This window comes from Sinohyriopsis cumingii, chromosome 18 (genome assembly GCF_028554795.1).
Source record: "Sinohyriopsis cumingii isolate HCF-2022 chromosome 18, ASM2855479v2, whole genome shotgun sequence".
Taxonomy (NCBI): domain Eukaryota; kingdom Metazoa; phylum Mollusca; class Bivalvia; order Unionida; family Unionidae; genus Sinohyriopsis; species Sinohyriopsis cumingii.
Window position 1 is genome coordinate 72,907,486 of NC_142978.1, and position 22,652 is coordinate 72,930,137.

The window sequence follows — 22,652 nt, forward strand, 5'->3', positions numbered from 1 at the left end:
AGTATACTCATTTGAGATCCTCTATGCTGGCTTATGTTTCTATAAATTTACTGTCGATGGTGAATAGAGTTCCCTTCGTGGCAAGAGTTGCGACAGATTCGTTTTATATTCACGAAGACGATTTGACTGTGTTAGATTTGCCAGAATCTGATGGTCAATGGGGAACATGGCGAGTAAAAAAAGAAGAATTACACTCGTACTGCGCATCAGCTGATGTCGAAATTAAAGATGAATATCGGAAATCAACAGGGATGTCATGGACACCTTCATCGGGACCTTCTGTGCACGATCCAATTGCTAGACACAGAACAGTTTATTTGAACGGACCTGGAGGCTGTGGTAAGACAACTCGTGCAATCGAACTATTTCGCGGTTCTGATTTGGTCGTGCTAACACCAACACACAGACTTGCCAGAGAAATGATACAACGCGGAGTAAAGGCCTGCACTTATCACGGCTTTTTCAAATACAGCGGCGGTACATGGACTCCTACGCGAATGGGAACGAAGTATATCCCGGAGAAAATCATCTGGGATGAAATAGACACTGTGCCGCTGGATACATTACAACGGTTCCTGACGTGGTTGTTAACGAAAAATACCGCAGTTGTGATGTGCGGCGATCATGGTCAACCACCACCATTTGTCGGCGAATCTCCCCACGAATGGTTGAGAGGGTTTGTTGATTATTACGAGGAAATGCGTGATGACATCAGAGCGCTTGATGACACATTAAAGGAGTTTAAAAAACTAATTAGGCTACAAACCAATAAAGTCCAATGTGAAATAATGCGTGAAATAATTCCAGAGACTTCATTTGATAACTTTTTAACGGCGTGGAAACCAGATGATTTAATTGTTGCAAGTAGAAAATCAGTCAGAGATACACTTCAGCGGCGACTATTTCAGTTACAGCGGCAGAAATTTCCAACGTTGGAAGTGCCGTTATGTTATAGACCAGATGATACACGATTGCAGAATACTGATGTTGATATTCCCGGAAAACCAGAGAAGCAAAATTTAGTATTGAATGATATAGTAACAGTTAACGTCGATGCGGTCGAAGATGCATTAGCAATAAATAAATCACCGTGGACACTAGGATATGCTATGACGATTCATTCAGCACAAGGATTAACTATTTCTGATACAACTGTTTGGATCGTTGATGACCGCATCGAATGGTCAAATTTAGTTTATTTAGCCGTGTCCAGAGTAAGAAAGATGGCTCAGTTACGAAGAATTGTATTAGATACGTCAACGAAGTCAGCCGTTGTTGAGTTAACGCAAAAAGATCAAATAAGAAAAAAATTAGACAGTTACCGACAAAGCGACAAGAAAAATAATAGAGAGTTTAACCTGGATATCAACGCTGTGTTGTCGTTACGTGAGCGTCAGAATAATCACTGTGCGAGTTGTAATTGTTTATTGCTGTGGCAGTATTCGAAAAACGACCCAAGACAATTTACCGTGGATAGAATAGACAGCAATCGCGGTCATACGCGTGAAAATGTAATGTTGACCTGTCTTGAGTGTAATCGACGCAGAGGTGTTGCTGCAGTTATTTAAGTGATCGAGGTGGTAATTGTGTATCCGTGGGAATCACCTGAAGTTGCTCGCGTGTGAATCCACGCTGAGGAGCAGTCGAATCTAATCTGTAGATTGCGTTTCTTCCAGTTGATCTGGTTATGCTGGATATCTTGTGTGTGGTAACACTCCATGTGGGATCGGTTGCTCTTTTTTTTCCTCCTTCGAGTTCGCCGGGTTCGTATAAATACCTAACGGTGACATTACCCGCTAGCGTCGTTGGCTGCGTTGAAACATGTCCGTGAATCACTTTAGTGATCGGGGGTATATATTTTTTTGTGATTGCATTTACAGGTCTCATGTTTGTTGTTCTGGTAATTTCATTATTCAGTGCGTGGATCACGTTTGGCAGTCTTGCAACCCATTCACGAGATCGTGTATCGTAAATGAATTCCCTCGCGTACTGGTATCCGAATAATCTCTCAGCGAGTGTTCTATTAAATCGCTCAACAATTGCCTGATCCCGATGAATTTCAGTATGTCCTCGTCGTATGGTAACGTTATGCTGCTTTGTCAGTGATGATACCGCACCCTGAAATTCCTTGCCAGGATCAACTTGTAATAATCGTGGCCAGTTTAGAGGTCCTCGTTGATAAATTCGCGAAAACGCAGAGGCGACTTCGGACGCTGTTTTAGTCGCTAACGGTTCTGCTTCTTTGTATCTACTGGCAACATCAACTACTGTTAGCGCGTATTTGTATATTTTTCTGCGGACAGTATCATGAGGCAGGAATAGTATGTCAGCCTGATGAACTTCATTGGGGGTACTAACATCAAAATGTGCAAAGTTAATTTGTCTCGGCGGCGGTAAGTAGATTTGCCATATTGCTTGTTTTGACAGCCATTTTTTGGCAGCCTCGCGTGGTACTGATGCCGCGTTGGCGAGTTTATTAATTGCTGAGTTACCTCTCCAATATCCGATTGGGGAATAATAAATCGCTTGCATGGAAACACTAGCGTTGGAAGTCCTTGGACTTGTCTGCATCGTTATTAATTATCCAGCCCCGATTACTAATTTAGATTTCATCGCTGATCTTACTAACCAATTAGCGAGTGACTCCCTAAATGATTTATTTTTTATGGCGCTTAGTGCATGAATTAATTTCACATCCGCGATATGCCTGTCTTGTAGATCTTTACTTCGATAAGCAATATCATGTATGTGACACGCTGCGTCGATAGCGTTTATCGGATACTCTCCCGGTTTTGGTTTAGACTGTTCATCAAGTCTGATATCTAGTCGTGTCCCTGGACCGCAGTAATTGTATCCTGGGAGATGCTTTTCTCCGGGATATTTAGCCCAAGGGGTACCTGGAAGTCGTCCGAGGGCGGCTGCAATGTCACCACCTCGTTTTTTTTTTGAAATTTAAATTTTTTTGTGCCACATCGCGTACACGTACCTGAAGTTGCTAGTCTGTTATTTTTTGTTGTAACCGTTGTTAGATCATTCGTAGGGGTTCGTGCCCGACACTTCACACAATATAGATCCATAATTATTATTCCTTATATACAAATGGAGATCACTGATTTTTCTGCGACGCGAAGGAAAGAACCAGTCAAGCATAATTCCGTGCTACCAAATTCTATCAGAATGATCATCATAGGACCGTCAGGATCAGGTAAAACGCAACTGCTACTGAACATGATAATGAAGTGGATGAAATGGGACAAACTATACTTGATAGCTCCGTCTGTGGATGATCAACGTTGTTATGATGTTATAAAAGATTTTAATGAGAGTGCAAAAGCGCTGAGCGACGAGGATGTAGTTGAATTTATCACTGATATCGAAGAAGCTCCGTCCGTGGAAGACCTCGACGGGGGAATAAATAACCTAGTAGTGTACGATGATGTGATGCTGGACAAGCAAAAAAATCCTGCAAGAATATTTTCACGAGGTCGTCATAAAAACACTGATGTGATTTATGTTACGCAGCGTTATACACAAATTCCTAAAGTGATCCGCGATAACTGTAATCTTCTTGCGGTGTTTAATGGAGTTGATACACATACACTAAGAAATATTCATCAAACCTGGTGCAGCGGTGATATGGATATTGTCAAATTTAGGAATTTCTTTAGTCGCGCTCAAAGAAACCAGCATGGATTTGTGACAATAAATTTACACGACCCGCGGACACGATACCGTATCGGACTTGATACACTGTATGGTTAACGTGAGAAACTCGAAGAGAGCAGCCCCCGGCGACAACAAGTTGAGGGGGGGGGTCGCGTTTTTTTGTCTCGGTGCTGTTGTAGGATTAGCTTTTTTTAAGGCTTATTTTATCATTTGGTGGTCTCTAGACCTTTGTAGGATTCGCCCTCCCTGTTCGCGGACGAATTCTTGATTCATTATACTATAAGCAAATCATTTGTCTAATTTATAATTTGCCTAAAAACTTTGTAGGATTCGCCCTCCCTGCTGCTTAGAGATTTTTTAAAATATAACTTAATTATTTGTATCATTCTGTTTGTCAGCTTTGTTTGATGTTTTAGGTACTAACAGGGAATAAAGGGCAGCTAGGTAAAAACTGGTTGCCATGGTGTAACCATGTTATTGCTGAATTTGTGTTATAATTAAGTTTCTTTGTAATGTGAAATAATTGAAAAATGTGTTGAATTCAGTCTGTGTGAGTGTTGGGAGGATGGCGGGGGGATGCAGAATAAACAAAATGCCAAACATATTAATCATTTTACTACATGATCATGATATTAAGATAAACCTGTGCTAGTTGAAAATTATTCTTGTGCAATGACATTAATTATGATCTCGAAGCTTAAGGTTTCTGAAACATAACTGAATTATTTTAATGTTTGTTAGCGTAGCTGATATTTGTGAAGAGTCAGGAAATAAGGACATCTAAGATGAATAATCGGTAGCCATTATATCCTTGCATCAACCCTGCCATCAATTTTTCACTTGAATCGGTTTCTTTGACCTCCCCTCAATCATGAATTTTAAAGAAAATATTTTTGTTTGATAACTAGGGTGCTTTCTAGAGATGTTTCTATCATTTTTCAAATTGTATAAATAATCTTTCCAGGCAAAAATATTTCTACAGACCCATGCACAGAAGTCCAGTTCCATCATTGACCCATCACATGTGACAACAATGTTTTACAAACTGGACGAGATCCATTCAAAGCACAAGGAGTTTGTTCAGGGTCTGGAGAAAGAGATTGGTATTTCTGTTGATGAACAGAGAATTGGAAATAGTTTCAAACTCATGGCAAGTCATTCCTTTAACAAAGTTGTGCTTTAATGCTCATACAATTTCGGTATTAAAGTAAATTTTAAAAAATTGCATTCATTCCAAAATCATATCACTTGGCCATATTGTGATTTTATGCTGCATAACTTTATTACATGTCTTGATGACTTCATTAATATGAATTTTTTTTAGTAAAACACAGTTTGTATTTTTAAGTGTTTTGATACAACCTTGTAATATCACATATAATGTAATCATATCATAATAATGAGGTAATGGCAAAATCTCTTATGGCATCTATATATATATATATATATATATATATATAGAGAGAGAGTTTAGAAAGTCATTTACTACACTGCGTATTGGTTTATGGATTAAAACCACAAGGCTTGCAGAGAAAATATTAATAGAAACATATTTGATTAACATTATTTGAAATTACTTAGCACATGTACTAATACTAGATTCTTTTTTCCTTGACAAGGTGTTTTACCTGAAGATATACGAGGAATATGTTAACAACTATCCTGTGGTGGTAGGTCTCATCCACAGGTACATGGAGGATGAAAATGTGAGACCTCTCCTTCAGGTATATTTCTGTAATGATTGCAGATGATTTTATAAACCCTTTGGGATTATTGTATTCCTTGTCTTTAGTACCAGCCCCTGCCCCATTACACAAAGATATGTAATTAAATGATCCATTAATAACTCGTGTATTGGTTGCATTAGTCATGCATTGTTTAGTTCATCCTTTTTTTCACTGCGCAGGTCTGCTTTTTCAAGGTTTACTGAAATCATTAGCTTTTTTCTTATGTGAATCTTCTGTTGTAAAGTTTATGAGTACTTGCCGACCACAAATGCAACCTCTTTGTAACAAACACCATGGTACATATGTTGCAGGGGGTCCTGGGTGGTTGAGTGGTGTAAAGCACTCACCATTACTGATCATTGCCATCCCACCTCTGCATGGGTTCATGTCTAGGGCTCAGCCAATGTGGATATGTGAGAAAGTTTGCCAATAGCTTCCTGTGAGTCATTGGTTCTTACTGAGGTTTTTCCTCCACCATTAATACTGGCCGCCATGTATAGCCAGACATGCACTGAAAAATGGTGATAAACCTGAAACAGCTGCAACATTTGGTGCTAATATGTCATTTATTTAAATTGAAGATCTTCTATGTAGCTAGGAGTTCCAGGACAGTTTTTTTATGTGAGGCATTTTCTTTGGAAACAGGCAGTTGTATAGAATATTTGGAATGACCGTCAACCTCTAGGTGGGTGCTAGAATGCTCTGAGTAGTCGCCAAATTTCTCCCCAAATACTGACAGTTTTATTTAGTATACGAGATTAAGGTTACACTAACAAATTTCTGTTCTAGACCTGGCTCCTATTTAACTTTATTCATTACACATTATTAACTGGGTTTTCCAAGTGAAATACCTTTAAACATTCACTGAAGTGAAATATATATATATATTTTTTTCACTGCTGTACCAATAACTTTGTGATTATGAAATTTGGAGATATTTTTAGACACGTGGTCTAGTGGTAACTACTGCACACCTTGCATGCAGTTCAACCAGGTTCAAACCTAACAATATACCTAACTGCTTTTTTTTAAAAAAAAATATATTGTTTTTCTTTGAATTGTGAAGGAAAATGATGTTGCTGCTGATATTTTTTGTGTGAATATACACAATACACAGCAGAACATAATTGACTGCTGACATTATCTCTCAGGATTTGGTAAGAAATCGACTACTTGACTCTGTTATACATATTGCTAGCCAGTACTTTGCAGCCTGAAAAAAAAAGAGAATTTGCTTCTTCTGGGTGAATCATGGATATATTTCATCTTGGGGGTGAAAAACAAGCATTTTCATCTGCTTGATGAAATATATCCATATATCCAATATTTAATCATTTCAAGCAAATATCCTGTCTGTATTTTCTTTCATAATCCCCCACCCTCCATTTTGGAACATTTTCTTTTTAATCTAAGAAACAAAATGTAAACACAAATGATTTAATTGCATAATTGAGCAAACAACAGCACAAGCAGCTAAATTAAAAATTGCTTAAAATTCAATATACATTAAATTCAATATACATTATAATATGAGGAAAGATGGTACATATATATATGCTGTATCAGTGTTGTCTCCTGAAAATAGGCACAGTGCAGTTTCTCGATAAGGGCATTTCATGTGGAATAAAATCACTTGAGGACTAAACTATTTGGTCGTTAGGCAGTAATTGTGACACATGGCTCATAATTTTTCTTGCATTTTTGTCATAAACCAGTTACAGATGAATAATTTACATACATTTTTTTAAAAGCAGAATTGCATGGTGTGCAGAGGAAGCAATTGATATCAGTAAAATATCAATTAATTTAAAGAAATCAACTTAAGTTTTAAAGTTTTATCATGAGGACAGCAGGGTGCATTGTAAGCAGGGTGCATCTTCAGCAATGTGCATTGTAAGAAAAGTAGAGTGTATATCCATGCCATTTCTTGTAATGAATAACAATGTTTTTGAATTGCCATTTTTTTAAAATTAAGTGGCCCATAGCCAATAAATTGAAGAAATCTGTTTAATTATACTTTTACTTAGCCCACTTAATTAACCATCAATTATACAGGCACCATTTACCTGAACTTTTGGATTATTTGGAAAGTCTATTATATGGACAAGTCCATGTCTCCTAATGAATTGCAGATAGTCAGAATTTAAAAAGAATTTTTTTCTTTCTTTCCCAGTTGTAGTATGGAGTACTAATACTATTCTGGCAGACTGAAAAATTCATAGAAAAAGAATGTAGTAGTTGCAAGGATATGAAACTAATTAGTACATTATTTCATTTATATTTTATCTGACTGATTAATTTGCAGATAATGAAGGGTAGGAAGTCACAGGTAAACTAATTTTGTTTTGCTATGTAAGTGTGCACCTTTTTTACATTTCCATGTCTGAAAGATCCACATTTGAAATCTTGTTGTTCTTGTATATAATATATACAGTTAACTTCCATAATTAATTATTTGCATTGGTGTCTGTCTGTTTTATGTTTTCTTCTTTCCTGTAATAGAGGGCAAATGCATACCTGCCATGTCTTAGCATGTCACACAAAACACATAGATTTTTTTGTTTACTCCCCAGCACCCAGTATGAGTCATTTTATAAAAACCTGGTTTCTGATGTCAATTAGAGAGCGAGAGAGACTTTTTTAAATAAAGTGATATATGCCCATAACTTTGTACATATGTAAACTGAACATAATTCACATAGCTTCATACTCTGTGATTAATATTCATTAGGTCAAAAAATGCATGAGTAAAGAGAACCCTTTAGGCTAATTTGGATAAGTAAAGAGAGCCCATTAGGCTATTTTGGATAGGTAAAGAGAGTCCATTAGGCTAATTTGGATAGGTAAAGAGAACCCATTAGGGTAATTTGCATGAGTAAAGAGAACCCATTAGGCTAATTTGGATAGGTAAAGAGAACCCATTAGGCATGGGTAAAGAAAACCTGTTAGGCTCATTAGGATAGGTAAAGAGAGCCCATTAGGTCATTTCAGGCACTCCATGTGTGAGAGAGCAGGTATCTTTGTTCCATGAACACATTTCTAGTGTCATTTAATGTCTGCATGGTTGTAGAGACATCTATAACACTGAGATTTGCAACTGACCACAGGATTGTCTAAAGATCTTGTTAATATCTCTTGGCATTGCATGATTCAGTGAGAGCACTATTGGGGGCAGTCACATTACAAATCTACCACATAAATGCTTCTTCATGTTGCATCTCAAAATTCAGTTTGATTTTCTAATTCTGTGATAGCTCATGCAAAATATCATCTATATTTAAATGAAAAAAGAATGATTTTTATAATTTGTATATTTTCTTTGAAATTTTGTGATAAAATTATTTTTTATGTGAGTAACTAGTTCAAGGGGTGGTTGTGATGTCATGAGTAACATTCTTGGGTAAAGTCTCTGCTGCCTGTGTTTAATGTAATTTTTCTTCATCTTCCATTAAATGAAATCATATTTGGTTTATTTAAAAGCTGAATAAATTTTCTGTTGATTGTACAAGCTTTAGGAAAGCTAATTTAAGGGACATATCCATGGATTAAACAGGAGCATAAATTTCTGTCTTCGAAATAAATATAAGAAATATATCAGTTACACTACTTCATGAATTTCTTAATGTTCTATTCAATTGAACCATATTTGTTGTCATTCTAAAGCTAAATAACTTTAAAGCAGAATGCACAATATTTAGAAAGCTGATTACAAACTCAAGGACAGTATTCAGGATCAGAAAGATGCTATCTTTGAAATAACTGAATATATTTTATGCATTTCCTAATTTTTTGTGCAATTAAGTCATGTTTGTATCATTTAAAAAATGAAATAACCTGAATTTGATAACTACCCCAGGCCTACTCTCTCAAATAATTTAATTGTTCTGATTCATGAATATTATTTTCATTAATTTGTTGACTTTGATTTGTTTTATTTAAGAGATTATTGCATTTCCAGCAAACTGTTCAATTTTCAAAGTGTATTCTTAATTTTAGACATTTTTGAATGGTGAGGAAACATCTCCATCTGATGTTAATGCAATGTATAATGCAGATGTGTGGAACATTGCTTCACTGTGTCTTCAAAAATCTTTATCAGATGTCTTAGCATTGCTGTCAAAAGTTCGTCACAAATTTGTGAATTACAAAAAAAACTCATCGTTAAAACAAGTGGCTTAAGTATCATCACTTGTTTACTGCTGTAACACAGTTACTAATATTATGACTCTGTGGTCTTAAACTATGTAACAGAAAGAAGCAAAATCAACAAGTTATAATTTAACGAATAATTTATTTCCTTTGAATACAAAGTGAAAATTCAAGAGACATTTACAGAATTGTTAATTAAATCCCAAATAATTCTAAATGTTCCCTCATAAATCCAAAAACATAGAATGTTCTGAAGGATTTCCAATAATTTTGAATGTCTTAATGTACCATACTGATATAATCCAGAATCTCTTTGAATGAGTTCTCACTAATCCCAATGTATTGTTTTAGACCAAAGGTCAATTAAGACTTTATAATTCCAATGATAAATTTTATCAATAATTTCTCTCAAATTATATCTGAACACAACATTAGATGATTCCACAGACTGAACTTAAAACAGGAATGAATAATTTGTTTACCACGTTATTTATATGCAGACTGTCACCTGACCCATGATATTTGTAAACATGGTCAGGTTTTGGACTTAATATTTGAGTAAACAATATGATAAAAATCCGGTGGACACAGCCGTCAGCCATGACAGTACTCAGGTAGGCTAAAACTCTACCTTCAATAACGAACAAAAGTCAACACACAGTATAAATTAAATATACATGACACTAGTTCTTTACATCCCTGACTCAGTAGCCACTATGCAAGTATAAATGGTCACTTGCCTAGACTCTCAGCATTCAGCACTCTTTTTTGCAAATGAAAAGGCTGTTGCAGATCTCTACGTGATACATGTCTCTAGTAGTTTTGATTGTGCATTTTTGTGTATGAAATTGATAGTGATATATGAAAATACAAGTTATACCATGTGTGTGACAGTGGTAATGATATATGAAAATTATAGCATTTGTGTGTGAGAGTGGTGATGTTACATGAAAATTATAACATTTATGTGTGAGAGTGGTGATGTTATATGAAAATTATAACATTTATGTGTGAGAGTGGTGATGTTATATGAAAATGTTAATTATACTGTATGTGTGTGAGAATGGTAATAATATAATGCTAGTTATGACTTCTTTTGTTTGGATGTGTTAAATTCCCCAAAGAAATCAGTTTTTTAAATCTTTATTCAGATTTTAATTTTGATTTATTTTGTATTGGCTTGTGTGACTTGATAACTTATTCTCAGTTACATAATGTTTCTTACTTGGATATCACACAAGCATGCATGCATACATGCACACAGACACACACACACACACACACAGTGTCAGAAAGTTTGGCAGGTATGCAATAGTTGTCATGTAACAGCATCTCATCCACTAATTTAAAACTGCATCTACATTTTTTGTAAAAATGTCTCTTATTTACAAAAAAGTTTTAAAATACTTCATTTTCACATTAAAAATGCATGCTGAAAATGCTACAAAATCCCACAAATATAAAGCTGGGAAAAGGCTATTTTTAAAAAAAAATCATAACATACACAAAAGTGTAACTGTTTTCTAACTGCCTTTTTGATGTCATTTTGATGTAGAAGATTTTATCATATACAATTAAGCTTCCTCTGAAAATATGTATTTTTCACATTATGTAGAAGAATGAGTCCTTTTTCAGTTATATGGAACACATTGTATTAAGCATTGTGGATCAGGAAGTTTTCTTATCAGATATTTTTTATCCCAGTAAAATGAGGATCGTTTTAAGGACAATCAAGTATAATGCAAAATTCTGAGTCAGCAACAGGGATTAAAAAATCAGTCTCCCAGCTTGAAATGGCAGCTGAAACTTTGTTGTTCTCAGGTGAACTCTTCAGTCACTGTTTGGGCATGTGTTGATTCTGACCTGACCAGCATTTGCATTAATTAAAATTTACAATATTGCAGGGAGGGAAACAGTAATGCAGTAAATTTTATCTATTCATAATAAAGTTTCTAAACTGGCATTTCTTTTGAATTGTTGTATTAGCTGCTTGATTTTGTTTTGAAACAATCTCAGTATTTGAAAATACTGCAAGCTTTAGGGTTATATACCATGAAAATAATAATTACCTTGATTTTATTTGCTGCTTACACTGTAGTGATTTCCTCTGAGATTTCCTTTTAGTTAGGATCACGCTATTTAAACATCAGAGATGATGGTCATTGATTAGTTGTGAGCCAGAGGTAAATGTCATTGATTGGTTGTGAGTAAGAGGTAAAAGTCATTGATTAGTTGAGTCAAAGGTAAAGGTCGTTGAGTTGTTGTGTCAGAGGTAAAAGTCATTGATCAGTTTGGAGTCGTAGGTTAAGATCATTGATTTGTTGGCAGTTGTTTAGAGTTGGAAAAAAAATGTCAGCACTTCATTTACATGGAGCATTCTTTGGGGATTAAGGAAAAAAGGTGAATGTCACAAGGTGAACTGGCTGTAACTTTTTTGGCAATGTGGATTGTTTCATAAAGAAGCTTTTGCCAAAGAAAAATCCAAAGAATCAAAATAAAGAGGATGAAAAATCAGGGGCAATAATTCCTCAGTAATGTCAGTTAATGCTGAGCATCAAACTCATTCAGGTTTTCATAAATATATGGCTTTGCCAGATTCATTGAAACTTTTGTTGAGATCCAACAGTATTTGGCAAATTGATGCTGCAGAAATGAAAGACAGGGTAATGGGCACTCAGGATGCATAACTCTTATCAGTAATGTCATGTAATGCTGGAAATCAATCTCATTACCATAAAACAGCATACAAAATTTGGTTGAAATCCCCCAAACATTTTGTAAAGTTATGCTGCAGAAAAAAAAGTCAGGGAGACATGCAATCAGGGGCCATAACTCCTGAGGCTGCAAAATGTTGGAATTTAAATACCTTCATGGTCTGATCAACATAAAACTTGATTAAAAAAAACTTGATTTAAATTCAACAAGCTTTGGTAAGTTCAAGTTGCAGAAACAACATTCATCAGGACTGGGGCAATAACTCCCATAAATAATAACACAGAAGGCTGGAAATTCGATTCTATCAAGATCTTATGTGTAATAAAGCGGCAAAACAATTTTGTTAAAATCCAATAATTCCTGGGCAAGTTGTCCTTTAGAAACCAAATTGTTGATGGATGGATGGACATACAGAAAAACAGATGAAACTCTAGGGCTTTGCCAACTTTGTCAGTCAGGCCCTAATGACAAGATTTGACACCAGGCCCTCTATTAAAGTGGAGAGAACTCAGACTTACATTGCACTGATGTTATGGCACTTTTATTGCCAAAACAATCCAAAAGACATGGTGAACATGTGTTTTCTTTCTTGTGAGGGCTGGATTTGAGAAGTAGTTGATGCTCTCTTAATTAATGTATTATGGATAAATGTGGTAAAAAAACATGTTACTTCAAAAGATAGTTTTCATAATTTAATGCACTATATGTTCAAGCCCTACATTTGTTTCTTTGATAAATCGATCCTGTATTTTAAAAAAATCCCTTTTTTTTCAAAAGGAGACAAGCTTTTGCCTTAAATTTTCTGTTCTGTTATAGACCCTGCTAACAAGTCACCATTCTGTAGCATTGACTTCTGAGCTGTTGTGTGTATCTGTCATTATTAGTATCATGTTCTAAATATTATGTGATATTTATAATTATTATATGCTCATTTTTTTCCCCGTTAACTTTACATTGTCAGAATCATTCAGTATTACCCGATATTGAACCCGGGCACCAATACACATATAGCATTCACATGCATAAAGGAACTACTTTCTATTGTAAACAAACACTGGACGCAGATGCCAGCACTTTTGATTTGTAAACAATCATGTACACTCGTGTAAGAGGTGCTTTACGTCGTGGTTGTTTGAATTTGTTTCTGAATTTCCAAAAACAGATGTTTCGTGGACTGCCACATACCAGCTGCTTTGTCACATTCCGCGTTGATACAATGTTTCAGATTTAGGCTAGCTACAGTATACAACAGACGCAAGAAAATGTCCTTACAAATAACATACAAGTGACAAGTCATATACTGTCTTCTTTAGCTGGTGATACAAATGGTAAAAGAAAATATGCTTACAGTTTTACCTCCTGAATTTCCTCAAAATGTACTTTTTTAGTTCTGCAAATCAGAATTACATGAGCCATGTCATAGGTTCTCAATCTTGATTACACATTTTGAAATTGTACTGTAATTTCGATGACAAGTGCAATTACATCCTCCTTACTGCACTCAAAATGAAATAAGCATTAAATTCCATAGCGTCTTTCTGATAATTGCAATTGAAAGACTTCATATTTTTCCCACATTATGATTTCAAACATTCAGTGACAGACACAGAAACACGTTTGCAGATGTCAACATGCTTTTCCCTAGCTTATTCAATCCTATGTATTTCATGTGGAATTGTCACATACAAATAATAATAATAATGAGGACTTTGTATAGCGCCTAATCTTTAGAAGCTCTAAGTGCTTTACAACATTAGACAACGCCTGTAAGATAAAAAAAAACATATATGATGATATGATTACAAAAACAAGCACCATGAAATTAGAATTTATGTCGAGTGCGTGACTAAGTTCAAATTTATCTAGGCGGAGTTATATGCGCGGTAATAATGTTGGTGTTGTGTAATGATGAATATGTGCTTGTGTATTTAGTTTGGAATACAGCATACATTCATTTACGTTGTTTCTTGTAGTGTATTTTGTTTATATAATTAAGCCTTAGGTAGAATAAAAAAATGAGCATATAATAAAAAGGTTACTGCATTTGTATGGGAAAATATGAACTCATTTTGTCGGATGGATATACTGCACTCCCAAGGTCGTGCAGTATTCCATCCAAAAAACTCGTTCATATTTTCCCATACAAATGCAGTAACCTATAAGTATTCATATCTAAAACAGATAACAATATAATAGTCAAGCCAAGATAAAGCAGTACATGTACCTGTAGTTGTGTGAACAATACTTAGATCGAGTTTCTTAGAGCCATTGTTACTCACCTTGTTGTAAGGCTTAGTGAACTTAATGGCATTTCTGCATGTCTGTTGTTTGTCTGTCAACATTTCCTTGTTACCACTCCAGATGACATGGAATATATGTTTATATCATCAATATCTCAGATGAGTTCAGATATGAGCTTGTTCTGTGCATATTATTAAGCTGATCTTGCTTTTGATTGGTTGACCTTGTTAGCATTCTAGAGTCAGTGTAACTGATCTTATTTTAATCAAACTTGGAATGTATGCTTACATTATCAAGATCCCAAGCATGTTTGATAACGAGTGAGATCCACATTTACTAATGAGGTGTGGGACCCTGAGTGGCTGAGTGGTCTAAAGTGCTTACCGTTATGGATCACTGCCATCTCACCTCAGTCCGTGTGGGTTTGAGTCTCAGGCTCGGCCAATATGAGTACATGAGAAAGCTTGCCAGTAGCTTCTTGTGGGTTGGTGGTTCTTTCTGGGGTTTTCCAGGTTCTTCCTCCACCATTTATAATGGCCACATTGTATAGCCTATTTTGTGCTGAAAAATGGTTCTAAATGCTATAACAACAACAACAACAACTAATGAGGTGACCTTTTATCTGATTGCCCGAGATTGTTACCACTCCATATTCTGATCCAGTTTTGATAAAATTTGGAATAAACTGTGTCAAGATGTTGGACAAGTTAAATAATGATATATGATTGGCATACAGTAATGAGGTTGTCTTGCATCTGATTGGCTGGGCTTATTACCACTCTAGAAGCCATCTTGATCAAATTTGGTTTGTAAAATAAATTATGAAAATCATGGAAAGTTATGCTTGTGAATTACATGCATGCATGTTCATAAGCAGGGTTCATCAAAAAATTTTGCAAGAATTACTTATCCCTGTCCTCATTGTACATGGCACAGTACACATCTCCACTGATTATGGTTTTACTAAAGAACAACAGGTAACTGATGCAAGGTTGATACTAAAATGGGTCAAAACCATGAAAATAGTCTGTTCTAATGCATGGCTCCTTAGATAAATATATAATAGGAGACAATGTTTATGACTCAAGAAATTGCTGTTGTACATATATCACTTGATTAATTAGTGGTATTTATATTTACAGTGAAATGTTTCAATGTTCTGAAGGTGATAAATTTCCTTTTCAATGAGCTATCATACACCTTTATAAGTTAAAGGTGGGATAAGAGACAGGGAATGTCAAAATTTTACGATTTTCATCTGGTTAGATTTCTTATGGTTAGACATTGTTCAGTTGCCCCAGATCACCAGTATTTTCAGAACTGTGTTACTTTATTAACACACCATCACCCCAAAGTAAAGATGCTAGCATATATTTATATAAGTATGCAATTACTTTTCACAAGACGAATGTCAGTAACTTGCATTTGAAAGAAGAATTCTAAGTGCCTCAGTTACCACCAGTTTGAGGAGTAAATAATCCATTTCAGTCAAAGCTCAAATCTAGAGAGCTACACATCATGTAATTGGAAAGATTGCTGATTGGCCACAAATCTGGAACAATTTTTAGGCTTTTACCGCACCTAGATTTTGACCAATTGGCTATTTTCATGACATAATCTGCATTATAAATAGATAATAACAGTATGCATTGTGTGTAAGTTGGTTGTAATTAGTGGAGACACTAAAAATACTCATATCTTATCTAAATTGGCAACATTTTTCTTGTGAAAAGTAATTACATACTTATATAAATATCTGTAGCAACATTGTCTGACCAGATGAAAAAACACATAAATTTTTACTTTTTTGTCTTTAACTTAAAAGCCTGACTCCTGAAGAAATGTGATAGCTTATTGACAGGGAATCTTTTTCCACATCAAAAATAACACCTAAATTACTGAAAAGTGTCACTGTAAATGCAAACAGGATCATGAAATTTAGGGTTAGGTGTAAAATTGCAACATAATATGTTTGTAATATTATCTTATTTTAGTATCAAGCTTGCATCACTTACCTGTCTTGAATTTTAAAAAAGTTGTTTTCTTTGCAGTATGTTGTAGAGTGACAATTAATATGCAGAATAGGCATAAAGTATTTATAAATGACACACACCAAAGGCTCAGTGATGTTAAGTTTTGGCGCTTGTTAGGGGTAAAAAATGCATTTAGCTTTATTCTCAAGGTGCATTTCTGCACCTGCTTGGTCCATGGATGAATATATAGTCATATTTTACTTGGCCCAAACAAGTTTTACCCAGTTAGGACAAATGGACCAGTGCTTTTCCTAAACCTTGATTAGGTGGTATTGCATATGATTGGCTGAGCATATGAACACACTCTAGGTCATATTTCAGATAAAAAATTTGGACCATTTTTGTATGTAAACATGTATCATTGAGATCATGGATAAGTTTTGTATGTAAACATGTTTCATTGAGATCTCGGATAAGTTTTGTATGTAAACATGTATCACTGAGATCTCGGATAAGTTTTGTATGTAAACATGTATCATTGAGATCTTGGATAAATTTTGTATGTAAACATGTATCACTGAGATCTTGGATAAATTTTGTATGTAAACATGTTTCATCGAGATCTTAGATAAGTTTTGTATGTAAACATGTATCACTGAGATCTCAGATAAGTTTCAGTAAGAGCTACATACTCATTGATTATTGAGGTGAACTTGTGAACATTCCATATGCCAAAGTTCTGGTTAGATTTTGATCAAAATTGTCATGTAAGCTTGTATCATCAAGATCTCAGATGAATTTGATTATGAGCCTGATCCACACATTAACGAAGATCCAAGTTTATCAGTTGGTGGTAATCAAACCTGCAGCCTTCTGGTCAAGAGTCTAACTCCCAAATCACTGAGCCACCATAGTTCCCATGGTGAGATCTCAGTGGTTATGACTTCATGGGCAGGGCCACAGGGGTAAGGACAGACCCAATAATCCATGCTGACTGCACAGAGTAAATACCCTTATAAAGTCAAGTATATGTATGGACCTTAACTGTGGGACTGTGAGCAGTTTTAATTTTTTAATCATGGTCCAGTCCCTAGGAGCTGGGAGAGGTCATGGGTAGAATGCTTCTTGTATAAATGACTCATTCATTCTGTGCTGAGAAAGATGGTCTTGGTGAGAAGATAAATGACACCCAACAATAACAGTGTAGTAAATATGGGCACCAAGCTTTTATTTCCTCTCAACAGTTTGAATATTGTGTGAATTGGCATTCACAAGCTGAGACACACGTACTGGTATATTAGCTACCCACGTGAGTTATACCAGGTCCCCTTGAGCCTCTTGTTTTAAGAGAATCTGAGTGAGTTATGCTACTGCTGAACATTATGGTCTATCTCATTACCTTTGCTGACTTTAATTTTTTAAAATAAATTTGGATTGTTTGTGTAACACCTGTAGTTTTGGGGCCGAAATGAAAATGTTGATATATTCATCGGCATGTAGATTTAGCATAATCAATTGCTTAGTTCTGATGTTGTTTAGGGCATGTTGGTTTTTATACTGTAATAATGGAATGCGGATATGTTGCTAATAATATCATGTGCTGAGAATAAATTTACTTACCCAGCTAACTCCATGGAGAAGGATGCTTATAATTATGACAAGTAAAAAGCTAAGGTTTGAATATTGTGTCTTGGTCCAGTAAGGTAATTAAATGTATGTAGTATTTAACTTTTGTTAATACTACTACTACTAAAATCATAATAATAATAATAATAATAATAATAATAATAATAATAATAATAATAATTATAAGATGATAATGTTGATTTATCTTATCATTTAAATATTGTGTAATAAATAATGATAATAACCAAAAACAACAACAATGATAATAATAATGATAATGATAATAACCAACAACAACAATAATAATAATACTAAATATTAATAATAACTTTGTTTAAAAAATCTGATTTGATCAAGAAATCAGTCTTTCATTTTTCCTTAATTACATGTATTTTATATCTAAACAACTCCTTTACAAGTTGTGATGACTATAGACAACAAAGCTGTTACACTAAATAATTAATCATCTACCAAGTATTTTTACTATTACCACCACAAATAGGAGAGCATTAATTTAAATGTGGCATGATGTAGGCATTGTACAACATTTTTGTCTGCTCTTGATAATGATACTGGTAACATTTTACTCTTTTGAAGGGATAAAACACTGAATTCACTTTTTAGCATATCTGGTAATAAGGATGAAGTGAAATCATGGAATGGTCCAGCATCTGTTCTATTGTCGTCTGCTGTGAGTTACTTGTTAACAATCTGAAATCCATATTTCTGATCCAGTTTCAATCAAACTTAGAATATGAGTTTGTGTCATTAAAATCTCAGGTGAGTTCGATAATGAACAAGATCAATGAATATTGATGAGCTGATTGTGCTTCTGATTGGCTAACCCTGTTTCCAATCTGGATGCCATATTTCTGTTTCAAATTTGATAAAACTTGGAATTTATGGTTCTATCATTACAGACTCAGATGAATTCAGTAATGAATGAGATCAATGCATACTAACATGGTAATTCTGGATTGATTGGTTGACTTCATTACCACTCTGGATGACATTTTTGAGCTGATTTTTATAGAACTATGAATGTATGCCTATACCAAGTATTAAGCTCTTGAATGGACATGGTAATGAGCAAGATCCATGCATACTAATGAGGTGATTTTGCATCTTATTGGATAAGCTTGTAACTGTTCTGGAGGTATGCATTTTTTTGCTTTCATTCAGACTTGGAATATATATTTACGTCTTGGACAAGTTTGATAATGATCGAGACATGCATACTAATGAAATGATCTTGCATCAGATTGACTGAGATTGTTAATATTTCTGTTCAGATTTTCATCTGACTTGAAATATGCGTTTATATCATGAAGAACATGGATTGATTCAGCAATGAACATGTTCCATGCATTTTAGTGATATAATCTTGCATCTGTTTGGCTGAGCTTATTACAACTGTGGAAACCATAATTGTGATCTGATTTTTGAAAAGACCTGAAAATTTTGCTTATACATGTATCGACAAGATCATGGACAATATCAGTAATGAGTGAGATTCATTCATATTATAGAGGTGGGGCCCCGAGTGGCCGAGTGGTCTAAAGCGCTCTTCGTTACGGATCACTGCCATCTCACCTCTGTCTGTGGCGGTTCGAGTCTAAGATTCAGCCAATGTGGGCATGTGAGAAAGCTTGCCAGTAGCTTCTCGTGGGTCGGTGGTTCTTTCCGGGGTTTTCTGGGTTCTTCCTCCACCATTAATACTGGCCGCCATGTATAGCCTATCGTGTGCTGAAAAATGGCGTTAAACCCCACAACAACAACAACATATTATAGAGGTGATGTTGCATCGGATTGGTTGAGAAAATTTCTGTTCTGTAAGCCATTGAGTATGATCAGTTTTATTTAAATTTAGAATATATGCATATATCTTGTATATTTTGGATGACATTGATAATGAGCAAACTCCATGCATATTTATGAGGCAGTTGTGCATCGGATTAGCTGAACTTAATACCACTCTAGAAGCCATAGTTCTGATTTTAATTAAATGTTGGATATATGTCTATATATGGACTTTTTACCACTCTTGAAGCCATATTTTTTATGTTTTTTTAAAACAGATTTCAAACTCGGGCTTTTACGATCAAGATCACGTGTGACTCTGATAGTCCTCACATAATGACATAATCTTAGCAGAGTTTGTTACAACTCTAACGACTGTATTTTTTATACAGCTTACATCAGACCTAATAAGTATTCTAATATCAAGATCCTGGATGAATTAATTAGGAGTGAAATTGATATGTATTTCCATCTAATTGGCAGAGTTTGTCAGCAGTCTAGCAACTGGAGTTTTAACAAATGTGTTAAATAGTTGTTTTTTTATTATTATTAAGATGTTGGACAAGTTTGATTATAAGAATGATCTACACATATTAATGAGGTAAACTTTTATCTGATTGGCTGAACTTTTTACCTCTCTGGAGACCAAATTGCTATAAGATTTTGTCAGATCTTCACATAGGACCGTGGAGATCTGATTTGAATCAGATTGGACTTGTTTTTGATTAGAGATACTCATTTAATTCTTCACTTGATAATCTTTCAGGAGATTTGTCTTTGCCCAGTATATTAATTTAATGGATACAGTATTTGTCCTATTATTGAGTGTATATATCATTGCCATATGGCTGGAATATTGTATCAAGGCCCAGAAAGGTGATTGAATGTATATAGCATTTACCCGTATGGCTGGAATATTGTATCAGCATTTACCCTTGCAACTGGAATATTGTCTCAAGGCCCAGAAAGGTGATTGAATTTTATACAGCATTTACTGTTATGGCTAGAATATTGTGTCATGGCCCAGAAAGATGATTAAATGTATATAACATTTACCCATATGGCTGGAATATTGTATCAGCATTTACCCTTATGGCTGGAATATTGTATCAGCATTTACCCTTATGGCTGGAATATTGTATCAGCATTTACCCTTATGGCTGGAATATTGTGTCAAGGCCCAGAAAGGTGACTAAATGTATATACATGTATCATTTACCCTTATGGCTGGAATATTGTATCGATTTCCAGAAAGGTGACTAAATGTATATACATGTATCATTTACCCTTATGGCTGGAATATTGTATCGATTTCCAGAAAGGTGATTGGGTGTATATATCATTTACCCTTATGACTGGAATATTGTATTGATTTCCAGAAAGGTGATTAAATGTATATATCATTTACCCTATGTCTGGAATATTGTTTCAATTTCCAGAAAGGTGATTTAATGTATATATCATTTACCCTATGGCTGGAATATTGTATCGATTTCCAGAAAGGTGATTGGGTATATATACCATTTACCCTTATGACTGGAATATTGTATCGATTTCCAGAAAGGTGATTGAGTGTATATAGCATATACCCTTATGGCTGGAATGTTGTATCCAGGACCAGGAAGGTAATTAAATATAATGTACTCACTCATTTTAACTCTTTCCATGGGAGTCAGAGTGTATGACTTTATAGCGAGACCATTTTATAATGAGTTACCTGATTGACCTAATTTTACAGCTGTTAATGAAAATTGATCCATGAGCATATTCACTTTATGAAAGGAACTGTATTATAATAATGGGACTTCCTTATATTGAAGAAGTTCTGTATCAGGTATTTATCCATTGGTTTAAGTATTGTGTCTTGACCCAGAAAAGTAATTAACTGTAATATAATGTATTTATTATATGGCTATACTATTGTGTTTTGGCCATTATGTTTATTGAATGTATAAAATAAAGTCCTTCTATTTGAATATTATGTTCTGGTTCATTAAGGTAATGGAAATGTTTATGCTGTTGTTTTGAATATTGTATTTTGACCCATTTTTGAATGTATATAGTATTTATCATAGGGGTTTAAAATAGATTCAGGCCATGTAAGGTAATCAAATATACAGAAGTGCCCAAAATTAATGCTAATTCTAACCTGAGGTCAGTGATTTTACTGTCAGATTACTAATGGCCCTGCTGTCACTAATCCATTGGAGAAAATGAAAATTGCTGCTGGTCTCCAGCATATCAATTAGCAAAGTAGTCTTGTCTTGGATGTATCAAATGAAATGCAAGTCAGTGTTCCCTATTAAGGGTTAACTGATTTGTTTATTGTGTTAATTGAGTTATTACCAATGTCTTGCACTTGACCAGGTAAATAAATGCTTATGGTGCAAATGGACAGGTGTTAAACCACTCACCCACTCATCAAGTAAAACTTAGTATGATTATTGTCAAGAGTGCAGGTGGAACTAGCCTGGTTTCTAGCCCCAAGCACTAATTTTATTACTGATTATAACAAAAGATTTAGGATATCAGGCTAGTAATAACAGATCAGAAAAGATAATGCTCATTGCCTCAATAAAAATTGTCAGTGAACTTTCGACTTTTAGTGAGTCTTGAGTTGATGTTAATGAAGAATAAATGTTGAATTTGAAAGTGAGCTGGCTTCTGTTTGATTTTAGTATTACCATTTAATGAAAGTGGATCCATGCCCATAGTTGTATCACAACTATGTTGTAATGAAGGGACTTCATATATT

The 22,652-nt window shown here is 34.8% G+C and overlaps 1 protein-coding gene across 4 annotated transcripts in view; it reads left to right on the forward strand.

Annotated features, from left to right (window-relative positions):
• LOC149776968 (active breakpoint cluster region-related protein-like) overlaps positions 1 to 22,652 on the forward strand; it is a 144,582-nt gene that overhangs the window by 55,510 nt on the left and 66,420 nt on the right. For 3 of the 4 annotated variants that reach the window (XM_089941686.1, XM_089941689.1, XM_089941688.1), the window contains exons 4-6: positions 4,631 to 4,816; positions 5,286 to 5,390; positions 7,699 to 7,722. In XM_089941686.1, the coding sequence (XP_089797812.1) occupies positions 4,631 to 4,816; positions 5,286 to 5,390; positions 7,699 to 7,722 (315 nt within the window). The remainder of the gene's footprint in view (positions 1 to 4,630; positions 4,817 to 5,285; positions 5,391 to 7,698; positions 7,723 to 22,652) is intronic. The other variant, XM_089941687.1, reaches the window with a different exon arrangement.